Source organism: Camelus bactrianus, chromosome 10 (genome assembly GCF_048773025.1).
Source record: "Camelus bactrianus isolate YW-2024 breed Bactrian camel chromosome 10, ASM4877302v1, whole genome shotgun sequence".
Taxonomy (NCBI): Eukaryota; Metazoa; Chordata; class Mammalia; order Artiodactyla; family Camelidae; genus Camelus; species Camelus bactrianus.
The window spans coordinates 62,817,150-62,829,260 of record NC_133548.1 but is presented as its reverse complement, the minus strand read 5'-3'; the positions used below and the strand labels follow the sequence as shown (position 1 = coordinate 62,829,260).

General features: G+C 47.3%; 1 protein-coding gene across 5 annotated transcripts in view; it reads right to left on the bottom strand.

Annotated features, from left to right (window-relative positions):
- The window catches only part of FAT3 (FAT atypical cadherin 3), a 617,077-nt gene that overhangs the window by 49,409 nt on the left and 555,557 nt on the right, over positions 1–12,111 (bottom strand). For all 5 annotated transcript variants that reach the window (XM_074372838.1, XM_074372842.1, XM_074372840.1 and 2 more), the window contains 5 exons: positions 11,205–11,594; positions 8,312–8,526; positions 7,043–7,180; positions 5,847–5,990; positions 2,644–2,841 (listed from right to left, as the gene is read on the bottom strand). In XM_074372838.1, the coding sequence (XP_074228939.1) occupies positions 2,644–2,841; positions 5,847–5,990; positions 7,043–7,180; positions 8,312–8,526; positions 11,205–11,594 (1,085 nt within the window). The remainder of the gene's footprint in view (positions 1–2,643; positions 2,842–5,846; positions 5,991–7,042; positions 7,181–8,311; positions 8,527–11,204; positions 11,595–12,111) is intronic.

Below are 12,111 nucleotides of genomic sequence, written 5' to 3'. Positions count from 1 at the left end.
GTGGAGGAGAAATCTTTGTTCTCTTTGGCGTCTATCCTTTTGATCGGGCCAGACAGTACTTTCCTGCTCATTTAAGAAACAACGTTATTTAAAGGGAGAATTACCCAAGATGAAGACTTAGAATAAAAGATGGTACACTGAAGGGAAAACTAGGTAGCTTGAATAAAACCATCTTGTCTTCCTTCTTTATACGAGAATTGACAGAACCAGTACTCTGACAACAGATTTTTACGAACACCTGCCCCATGTGACGTAGTCAGTCAGGAGGGCTTCAGGGAAGGTCAGATTCCCAGGGGCAGGTATCTCAGGATGTGGGGCCTCAGTGGACCTTGCAGGCCAGGTGCCATCTGGGGAGATGTGTCCTTACATGTGGAAGGTGGTGGAAAAGCAGGAGCTTGGCCATCATACAGACCTGAGTTCAAATCTTGGCTCTGCTTCTCACTATGTGTCTGGCCTTGCATAAATCACTCAACTTCTCTGAGCTTCAATTTTTCCATCTTTAAAATGAGTAAAATAGTATCTATCTCACCGGACTCTTGTACTGTGGGGATTAAGAGAGACAATGGTTGCAAAGGACTTAGCACAGGTCTGAGCCATAGAAGTACTTAGTACGTGAGAGTTAATGTGGTGGTTGTTATTTTTATTATTACCATCAGCATATGCTTCTTTTTAAAGGACTATATGAACCAGAGATGCTGGAATGGAAAATTCATGTAGGAGATAAATTTAGCAAATTAGGTTGAGCCTCAAGTCAAACTGGGTAGGGCCTCAAAGGACAGTGATAAGTTAGGACTTTATAGGCCAGAAGTTGCTGACTCAAATGCCAAGGGCTAGAAAGATGACAGAAAGGCAGGCATGCAGCCACTGGGGTAAGGTGACAGACTAATGGGCCCGCGGCCTGACCAGGACTGGACAGTCATGTCTGCCTAGAGACTCCGAAATTCAAAGTCTAAAAGAGCCTGGAGGCAGAATTCACAAGTTTTCTGGCACTAGGGAGCTCAGATGGTTTTTGTTTAGGGGTCAGCATACTTTTTCTGTAACAGGCTAGATAAGGAATAGCTGAGGCTTTGGGGGTTATATGATCTGTGTCAAGTACTCAACTCTCGGTCCAGCAGGGAAGCAGCCACAGAGCGTATGTAAATGAATGGGTGAGGCTGTGTCCCAATAAAACTTTATTTATAAAAACAGGTTGAGGACAGGTTGTGGTTCAGGGGCTGTAGTCTGCTGACCTCTGGTTTAGCAAATGACATAATCGAAGCGGAATGATTAACTTGGGAGGGGTTACAAATAGATCAGAAAAGAATGAGGCTGAAGCAGAGGAATCACCCAGGAGGTTTCTGCAATAACATGAGTGCAGGACGATACAGAATAACGCGGGGTGATGGCAAAGAGAATATACCTGATGCACACTGGGAGCTTTTGAAGGCAGACACTTGGGACTTGGTGGTCGTTTAATATAAAGAACTAGGAAGAGAAAGCTCTCTGCGGTTTCCAAAGTCCGAGATGTGAAATCTCCTCTCTAACAACCAGAGAGGTTATGCAAAGAACTGGGCTAGCTTCTGTGAGTAGGCACTAAAAACCTCTCCTTGCCCTTGGGGACCTATACTGTGATATAAAGTTGTTCACATAATAGTGTTGGAGGAGTGGGTGGCAACTGAAGAGTTCACTGATGTGCTCAGGGCCAATGTCATTACTGTGGAAGCTTTCATGGAGTAAACCATAACTTATCCAAAGAAATAACAACATATACAATTAAATGCTATATAAAGATCACGATTGTTGGGGTGAGGGTAGAGCTCAGTGGTAGAGTGCGTGTTTAGCATGCACGAAGTCCTAGGTTTAATCCTCGGTACTTCCATTAAAACAAACAAAGAAACCTAATCCTCTCCCCTACCAAAAAAAATATTATGACTGTTATTCCCACCATTAATAATGAGTTTAGGTTGCCCTCTTTGCCAATTATGGGTAAAAAAAAAGTCATTCAGTTTCACTGAAGGGATCAAATCTTGGTACAGGCAAAATGTGCACACAGGAACATTCTGGTGTTCTTGAATTACCTGCTCCTAACCACACCCTTTCCAAAACTGCCACTTTTGCCTCTTTGTCTCACGTCATTTTACACAATGACTTTGAGGAAGCTGAAATGTTGGAAGGACATTTCCAGTTGAGTCCCTCGTCTCCTCCCTACTCACTGGGGAAACTTACCAAACAGAGGTCTCTTCCAAAGCAGACACCATGAAATGGCTCAATAACGTTAGGGCAAGGATTGGTCACTTCCCCAAGTGGGCGATGTGGGAAATACTTCTCACCACAAAGCAGTAAGCTTTGACCGATTAGCTGTCTTGAGGGGTCAACTGGAACGCCAGGAATGTTCAGAATGCAAATGTGAGCACAGTGACCGTCAGCCTGGCACATCCTCCAGGAAGGTCCCTGTTGAACAAGGATGCTCCCCTTCCTTCCTGTTCAATTTCACACACAGAGGCCGCTTTTACTGGTGTGAAACTGAGTTGGAGATGAAAAGGGGAACATCCCTGCAAGGGAATAAATTATGTCTACTTGCTCAGCAAAGAAAACCCAACCAACGGGCACAGCAAGTAGCCAGGGAGAAAGCTGGCCTGATGCAGGCAGAGAACAAGGTGGTACCTGGACACACAGCACGTATTCCAGAGACTCCGTGTGCCGGAAGACCACCGCTGACCGCAGGATCCCATGCGAGTCCAACATGAATGCTTCCTCTTCGTTTCCCGACAAAACAGAGAAGGAGAAGGGAGGCCCATTGTGAAAGGAGTCTCTGTCTGTCACCACCAGCTGTAAAATGCTGGTGCCTACTGGCTTATTTTCCTGCATAAGAGAGTATATTAAAAAGGAAGATAAAATTACACCTCTCTTCACATTTTAAGAAACCCCATCATTACTGGCTGAGAGTGCTGGGCCAGAAAACAGGGCTTTTAGTGGAAGGGATTCCCCGTGATATTATCTTGTCTTCTGAAAATGTGCTGGCGTCTGTTAGTGTCATGCTTCCCATCCTTGGCTGCCTCCCCGTAACTGCCCCATGAGACAACGAGCTGCAGGTGAGAACATGAGGACTTGGCCTTGAACGGATTCGTAGGCTCCAAGGATGGTGCCGGCTATACTTTGTCCTTGAATTCACCTGAACAGCTCTGGAAATACATGGTGCTCACCAACCTTTGTGACTATGTCAGAAATCTTCTCAGGCCAAGAAAATATCAGCCCTTCGGGATGGGAAGGCATTTCCTCACTCTTGTCACAGCACAATTACACGAGGCCCAATATAATGACACAGTGTCACAATACTGGACTTTTTAGAAGGACAGCCTGGAAACTTCCCAGTAAAAATACAAAGGTACATGTCAGGTGGAACACAGGGCTTTACGCCTCCACCCATCACCACACACAGTTTTGCTGTTTGTGGAGAGAAGGGAAAGGGGATAGAATATTCCTCAGCTTGAGAATGAAGACAAAGGAAAGCCATAACTCCAGCAGTTTTGGAAGCCCGGCTGTTGGCCAGCATTATTTTGCAGAACCTCTGCCTTCTCCCCCACATGGAAATACAAAGCCTCTCTGTCACTCCTTCTTGGGTCAAAGGTTGTCCTCACTCTGAAAATGCAAATTACACTCCTGGAGGCTCAGGGGCTGGCTCCTCGTCCCACTGGTTAGACATCGGCATTACTGCGGCCAGGGCCTGAAGTCGGTTTCATTAGTTCAGGCGTTCTAACGACATCAACTTTGGATTAAGTGACTTTGCGTCACAGAGATGGAGACAATGAGACTTTGCATGGACCAGAGTCACGCACCGGGCGGGCACGCTCAAGTTTTACATGCTGAGTTAGTCTTCTAAGAACCATGTGTTGGAATAAGGAAATGATTCTGGGGTGAACAAAGGGAGGAACTGTTTTTTGAAGGAGAAAGAGAAGGGAACCTCAGAGACCTCTTATTCTGCTTCTCCTCCCAAGAGGCCTTTTGGTCATCGGGAAGTAGACACCATCTCCCTCTGGAATCTGCGGTGGAACCGCCTCAGCCCAGCGGAGATTTACTGGTCCACACTGACAGCATACTCAGCACCACACAAAACAGAAGATTTATTAATTTGTTTGCTCGCTCTATAAAGGCCATTTCCTCCGCAGAAGAGAGAGAGGGGGGATGTGGGCCCGAGGGGTCGCATCCGAGGAAGGAGGGTGAAATATAACACAGACAGGCCCCGGCGCTGCAGACAGGAGCCACGGTCACCGCTCACGGGCTCGGAGCCTCTGTTCGCTCCCTGCTGACTTCTGTAGCACGTGTGAGAACAGTCTGTCAAGCTGATTGATGCGCGTCATAAAACCGAACGAGGAGCAGGCAGCGCGGCTTTGCGCTGGCGGCGTGCGCACCGAGGCGGGGGCGCGGCAGGAGCGGGAGGCGCGGGGCAGCCGCGTGGTGGGGACCCGCGTGGTGGGGACCCGCGTGGGGCAGAGCCAGCGCAGAGAGCGAGCCACCGAGGGAGGCGCAGGGCCTGCGCGAAGCTCTGCGGAAGTCGGGGAGGGGTGGGAACGCACAGCTGCTGGAAAATGCATCAGGGAGGAGAGGAAAACCGAAATACCACCGCAGAAGGAATCGGGTTTCCCTGACGAAGGGGTGGGAAGGGAGCGGAGAGCTGCTCTCCTCGAACCTGATCCCGGAGAGCTCAGCGGTGCAGGGCGGGTGGCTATGGATGGCCCCCGCTAAGTCTTGGATGTTATTCCAAAGGAGCCTTCAAGACCTGGCTCCCTCTCATCTCACCTTCTACCCGCAAAGCCCTGGGAACCCATCGCGGGTGATTCTGCGGCCAAACTGCATCAGGCAAGAGCTGGTTCTCTAGCATATCTGTGGTCCCCCAAGGCGCATATATCAATCCCTGTCTCCTATAAGTCCTCCACGCTGACAGTATTCCTGGACTGGATTTCCTGATCCCCCTGAAGTTGGGCTTCAGAAGCTTCTAGAAATCTTGGGAGGTGGAAGTAGCTTGGTGCTTAGTACTGTACTCATGAAATATCTTTTGAATTAAAAAAAAAATAGATGGGAGGAAGAGCCATTCTCTCTGATAGCAGAACACCCAGCAGTAAGTCACTCTATCCTGCAGTCTAACTTTAGAGAGCAGGTGGATTTCAAGTGCTAAACAAATTGCTTATGGAAGACTGGCTTTAATGAGTAGCAGGGCTAGCCTGATGTCGTCTCCCTCTGACAACGGTTTGGTTCGCATCAACCTCCTTCCCCTGCTAGAACAGCACAAAGTGGCGTAAAGGCAGCCTGCCGTCATGGAACGGGAATAGTCCTTTCAGGAGACAGACCTGAGTTCAAATGCTGACCCTACCACTGAACAGCTGCGCGATCTTGGGCAAGTCACGTAACCTCTCAGATCCTTACTTCCTTCACTATAAAGTGGGGGCTGGGGATGCAGTGGGGACAGACGGTGTACAGAAAGCACCCGGCACTTCAAAGAACCCTATTGGAGACAGCGATTATCAACTGTTATTAATCACTTGCAGTAAAAGAATCAGGTTCTTTTTTGCTTTTCTTTCTTCCTTTCTTTTTTTTTGAATCAGGTTTTTTTTTTTAGCTGGAAATATTTTAATACTGTTCACAGAAACATACCATTTATGAATTTAAGAAAAAAAAACCTTTAAACCGCTTTGAATTTCACAGTCTCTTGGGATACATCAGGAATATTATCAAAGGTGAAAACCTTGAATCAGGCTCTTCTCATACCAGCCCTATGACAGGATGAGTTGATATTAGGGAAAACCGATAATAAACCATGATGAACCACAGCAGAGGAAGGAGGCTGGGTGCACAAGGCAAGATCCGCTCACCTGAATCACGGCGGTATAGTTAGCAGGTGTAAAGACAGGGCTGTTGTCGTTCACATCGGAAATATCGATGTTGACAGTGGCCGTCGATGACATTGCCGGAATGCCACTGTCTACAGCCTGGACAATCAGGGAGTATCCAGACACCTGCCAAAGCACAAAGGGCCGACAGTGAACTGTGGCGCTTGCTTCCTTCTGGGCCCACTCAGATGCTGCAGGCTCGCTGTGCTTGTTGAAGACCAGACATACTTACTTTATTTTTTTTTTAACGGAGGTACTGGGGATTGAACCCAGGGCCTCGTGCATGCTAAGCATGCACTCTACAACTGAGCTATACCCTCCCCCTGCTTCACTTTGATTCTTTAAACCAGGGTTTCTCAACCTCAGCGTCAACTGACATTTGGGGCCAGATTAATTCTTTGTTGTCGGGCTGACCTGAGCACTGCAGTATGTTTAGCAGCATCCCTGGTCTCTACCCACTAGAAGCCAGTATCGCTTCTGCCCACTTGTCACTACCAAAAATGTCTGAAAACATTGCCAGATGACCCCTGGGGGTAAACCCCCGCCAGCTAGAACTGCAGCTCTCGGCCTTTGTGCAAACTGCAACAGTTGTCAGCACTGATTTGTCTTATGCACCAGTTTAGATACTTCAGGACTATGTTCGGGGCCTCTATCACCCCACGAGGTCTTTTTGCTTTTAAGTATCATGTCTGTGGCATCTTTTTCAATATTTAATTTCACTTTAAAGACATATTTTGGTCAAAAAAGAAAATGTTTAGAAACTTAGTTTAACCTCGGACAGAGGAAATTTTCTGGATTGTTCTTTCTGAGCTAGATACCTTCAGGTGATCCTTTTGTATCTGCTCACTCAGGGCCAAAGCTGCTCATGAAACCAGGCCCACAGGATCCCAAAGCTGAACGTACTTTTCTGCCTTCTTGCTTTGGAAGAGACAAAATTCAAACCATCCAGAAAGACATATTTTTGCTGTTTCTTTAAAGCCTCCCTAAATTAGAAACCACCAGCAACTTTTGGCAGCCTGTTCTTTCAAAGGTCTAACCCAAATGCTTCCTGCTGCATTTTAGTTCATCCATGTTTACTCCCATTGTTTAAAATGGAGAGACTGCTTACATTTTCAGAAACCATGCTTGATTTCAGTGAAGGGGTGGGTGGTGGAGGGAGCTGCCCCAAACTAGCTTACCCGTTCCCGGTCCAATTTCTTCTTAACCTTCACAAGACCCAAGAGAGGATCCACAGCAAATTCATTGTCCCGATCTCCACTCACAATGGAAAAACGAATCTGTCCGTTGGGCGGGCTGTCTGCATCTTCTGCTATTAGCTTCATGGGTTATAAGCAAAACAAAGCACAGACATGACACAAGTGACAGAGAAAAGCTTCTTCTTAGGGTCCCAGGCCTGTACAAATGGGTACAGCTCTGACAGTTTTTTTAGGCGCTCTGTTCACTAATGCCACTGACCAGGCCCCAGCGGGAGAGATTTTGGGTTGGCTGACGGGGGAAAGCACCATTACGGAAGCTGCCATTTTATTTCTGTTCATTTTTATCTGTCTACAGCCTGATGCTTGTAAGGACAGATGCCAAACTAACTGATAGGGCTGTTGCGGTGATTCTTTCCCAATTCTGCAAAACAACGGTCTCTGCCACTGAGCGGGGCATTTTCTAAACCTATGCATTTCCACATTAAGGAAGCCCCAGGAAATTCCCCGCTGTCTGCTGCTCCACATTGGTGATGTTGGGGTTTATACGTATGGAAATAGTCTCATAACAGCCCCAGGCCTCAGGAGAGAGGGCCTGGGAAGTCCACGTTTGATGTGTAAGGAATGACCACCCACAACCCGGTGCTGCGGGAGCCAGAGATGAGGATGGGTGGAAGGGACCTCTCCAACCTGGGGATGGTGGGGCTGCTGAGGCTGCTGAGGCTGGGACTCACTGGTTCCCAGATGAAATTTGTAAATCTAACAGCACCTGTGTTCTCCTAATACACGGCTTCCAGAAAGAGCTCCTCTAAGAGTGACCAATCAATCTTAAGCTTGATTCCACTGCCCTACTGTGTGTGTCTGTGTGTCTGCGTGTGTGTCTGCAGGAGGTGGGCTGGAAGGATTTTCTGTCCTTAGCCACCTACTAACTTGTCATCCCAGGTCACAAACTAGTAGGAGCTGCCATTAGAAATTCATTCATGGTCTGTCTTGTTTTCTCAAAAATCATACACTCCTGGGAGGAAAGTGATTAGCGATCACTTGCATCTTGACATAAATGAGCGTTATCAGACCCTTTCTAATAGACAGAGTGGAGAAGGAGCAGCTGAAAGGCTGGTGCTGACTAGAGTTCTTGGGAACAAAAGGACCCCAGAAGGAAAAAGTGTGAAGAGAATCCGAGGGAGACGTGGCTCACTTTTTAACCCTGGTGAGGACTGTCAGTCCCAGATATCTGGACCTCCCACAGGCACCTACCAAAATGACGGAGTCCCCAACCAAGGCGTCCTCACTTATGACAGCACTGTAGACGTCCTGGCTGAACGTGGGAGGGTTGTCATTCACATCCGTGAGGTTGATGCTGACCGTGGCCACGGCACTGAGGGCGGGGGTGCCCCCGTCTTTCGCTTCCACCACCAGGTAAAACTTTCTGCATAATTCATAGTCAAGGACCTCAGATACAGAAATACCCCCTTGGAAGAAAAATGGAGAGCTTTAGATTTGATTCGGAAAAAACACATGTCAGCAGCTCCACAATCATGGTTGTGTTTGTAACATCATCTCCCGCCAAGGATTTTAGATATTCAGGAATTTGTTTACTTAATGCCCTGCTGAACATCCCAGAGTCTGATTAATGCTGTCAGTTAAAACATAGCTATCCACCAGACACAACACTGAAGAAATTAAAGTCTTTGTGTGTTTCTGCAGTAGTTTCTGAACTTCTCTCAAGCAGCCTGAAAATCTCTGGCATTATTCACCCTCATGCAGTCTGGGGGAGGGACAGAAGGGAGCATCCCTGATCAATGTCTCCCCATGATTCCTCAAGTGGACCTAGGCAGGCTGGGAATGAGCCAAGACATGTGGATGGGATTGTAGGACCCCACCCCTCATCAGTTAGTCTGTGCTTGCAGAGTTAACTGAATTGAATTAACCGCTAAGGTGCCTTTATAATATGCTTATCTAAAATGATTATGGGCAGAAACAGGCAAAGACTGCAGAAAGTTCAAGATATAGTGACTTAATGGAAAAGAAATGCCTGGGAATCAGTGGCCAAAGAGTAAGAGCGAGTTTAGTGTCTACAACTACAGAGCAGAGCTAATGGCCGTGTCGCAGAGTCATTCAAATTAAGCAAGCAGAACAGATGAAAGCTGCTAGCTGGGCGGCACCCCCAGGGGCTCCGTGAGTGCGCCTTCCCTCCCATCCCAGCCCTTCCTGCTGGGCGGCCCATTCCTGCGTTCTGCAGTGGGTAGCTGGTCATCCTACGGCCTGCAGAGCAGACCTCAAGGGCATTCACCCCTCTCCCACCTGGCAAACAGTCACTGGGACCACAGCACATCCGTTCTCTTCCCAGACAGGCAAGTTCTCTAGGAGCTAAGGCTGCCCTTCTATTTGAGGTGAGAAACAGAAGTCACACTTAGAACAAGAGCCTCTTTCTCTCCATAATTAAGTCTTCTTAGCAATTACCTCCTCGAGTGCTTTATTTTGCAACCCGGTCTCGTTATCCAGTGCCAAATGTACACAGCACTTAACCATCTCCCCACAGTGTTCACATACAATGGCCGTAACTAGACAGGCTAAGGCTAACACATATTTAAATGAGGAAAGTCCCCATACATTTTAATTTAAAGTAATGACCTTAATAAACAGAGCTACTGCTGGGAGATGCTGCTAATGCAGTCCCTCCATCGATACTTCCACCTTCCTGTACTGAGGGCAGGGACTATATGGCCTCCAATTTTTGCACCCCCATGGCATAAGCAGTGTTGTCCGGACATCAGAGCATGTATCCCACAGTCAGGAAAACCCGAATTCAAATTCTGGATCCATGTCCCCGCCCCATGTACTCACATCGGGGAAATAATTTAACCTCTCTGCAGCTGTTTTTCTCGTGTGGAAAATGGGAGAAGTCATGAATGATTTAACAGGAATCAGGCATATTTGCTATGCTAAACATTACTAATTATGATATTTCTTGTTCATATTTACTGGATTATCCAACAGAGAATGGACTCCTTTGCCCTCTTGCTCAACAAGTGCCTGTTCCTTGAGCAATGAGGGAATTATGTCCAACGGCCAGAAGGTGTGAGACTCAACTTTCTTACCTGCAAAATGGGGCTGCCTTGCCTATTCATGGGGGAATAGGAGAACAAATGAGAATATCCACAAAAGAGATTAGAAAACACTAACACACTCTATAAAAATACAAAGGTGAGTATGTTTACTTTTCGAAGAGTAGCCCCACTTTTTTCTGAATTCCCATCTTTATTTACTCAAAGCATCCCAACAGTTATTAACGCCCTAATGAAGAGAAAGCCCTGGGGTGCTCTTTTTGTTTTCTTGGTTTCTTTCTAGGCATCTTTTCCCCATGAAAGGCCCAATCTCCCCCAGAGCTGGAAACGGCAGTGTCCTGACCAGGAGCAGTGAGCAGGAATCCAGTACTTCAGCTCCAGCCAGCTGGCTGCTGGGTTCAGAAGGCTTGAGGGTCACCTTGTCTATCACTAATCAACATCTGTCTTAGTAGGTGACCAGAGAGGGCAGCCTGAGTGTGGACAGTGGCAAGCGGAAGCTAATCTCCAGGAGCACTGCCTAACACATCAACATATGTGAAATCCATGTTAAAAAGAAAAAAGTAATTGGGAATTTGAAATTTGCATCTTTTGGGGAGTGATGGAAATGTTAGCTCTCTTGATTGTGGTGGTGGTTTCATGGATGTATACACCTATCAAAATTCATCCAATTGTACATCTGAAATAGGTGTAGTTTACTGTACAGGAACCATACCACAATAAGGGTGTTTTAAAAAAGGGTGTTTATAAGCAGGAATGAGAGAGAAACAAACTCATATGCTCACTATGCAAATTCTACCTCCTCGCCCCACGTTGAACCACGTTACTGTTCTTGACCTTTCCTCTCTGAAAAGTCCTGGAGTCAACCTGGGGGCCAAGTATTTCCTAAGCAAGCCCACAACAAGGAGCTTCAACTCAGCCGGGGCATCTTTAGGAGCAGAGTGCCAGAGGGCCCTCTGGGGTCTGCCTGCAGGCGCTGCCCTGAGAAGAGCTGTTCCACCAAGAAGGGTGGTTGATGAGAGGGTTGGGAGGAGAACCAGGATATAGCGAAGCCTTGGCCTCTAAGTAGGCTGCGGTTTACTCACCTGTCTTTGGGTTGATCCTAAATTTTTCTTGTTCATTTCCAGACCGGATGAGATACGTAATCTCAGCATTCGTGCCTATATCTTTGCTGGTGGCAAAGACAGCAAGGACTTGGGTGCCAGGGGAGGTGTCCTCGGGCACCGTCACCAGGTAGTCCCTCCTCTCGAACACAGGGGGGTTGTCGTTAATGTCCAGGACGGTGATGGTGACGGTGGCCAGGGAGGACAGGGCCTGGCCGGGGCTCTGGTCGGCGGCCTGCACGCTGATGTTGTAGGATGACTGCTGCTCTCGGTCCAGCGGCTGCTCCAGCATGATGATGCCAGATGAGCTGTCGATGGAGAAGTACCCGTCGGCCGAATCGGCCAGGGAGTACACCACCTTCCTGTTGATGCCTGCGGGAGACACAAGTGCGTGAGCAGACAAAAATGGAGCCGGATGCTCGGCGCTAGAACATTATGGCTCTGCTGACTTCCTAAGGGCCACACACAGAAAAACAGCAATGCCAGAAACCCACAGCCACGATCCGATGACAACTTCAGTTTGTAAAAATTAAGACAACTGAACCAAACGGTAAAAAAACGGAAACTATGGCAACTAATGTCAGAAATAGTTGGATTTTCTTAATATATTAAAGAACCCCACGCATCTTTAAGAAAAACTCTAAGACGCCGCCAATAGATAAAATGGGTCATGATGTGCCACAGAAAGAGAAAGACAAATTAATCGACTACGTCAACAAGTACTCCTCTAGAGTCTAGCAGGCACTATTCCAGGTGCTGGAGAGTCTCATAATGGATGAGACTAGAATGTTTTCTGAGGAACACATTTACATTCTGGTGAGAGTAAATAAGAAATGAACAAGAATAAGGAATCAGGACAAAAAATGGTATGTTAGAGAGTAAAAAGGGA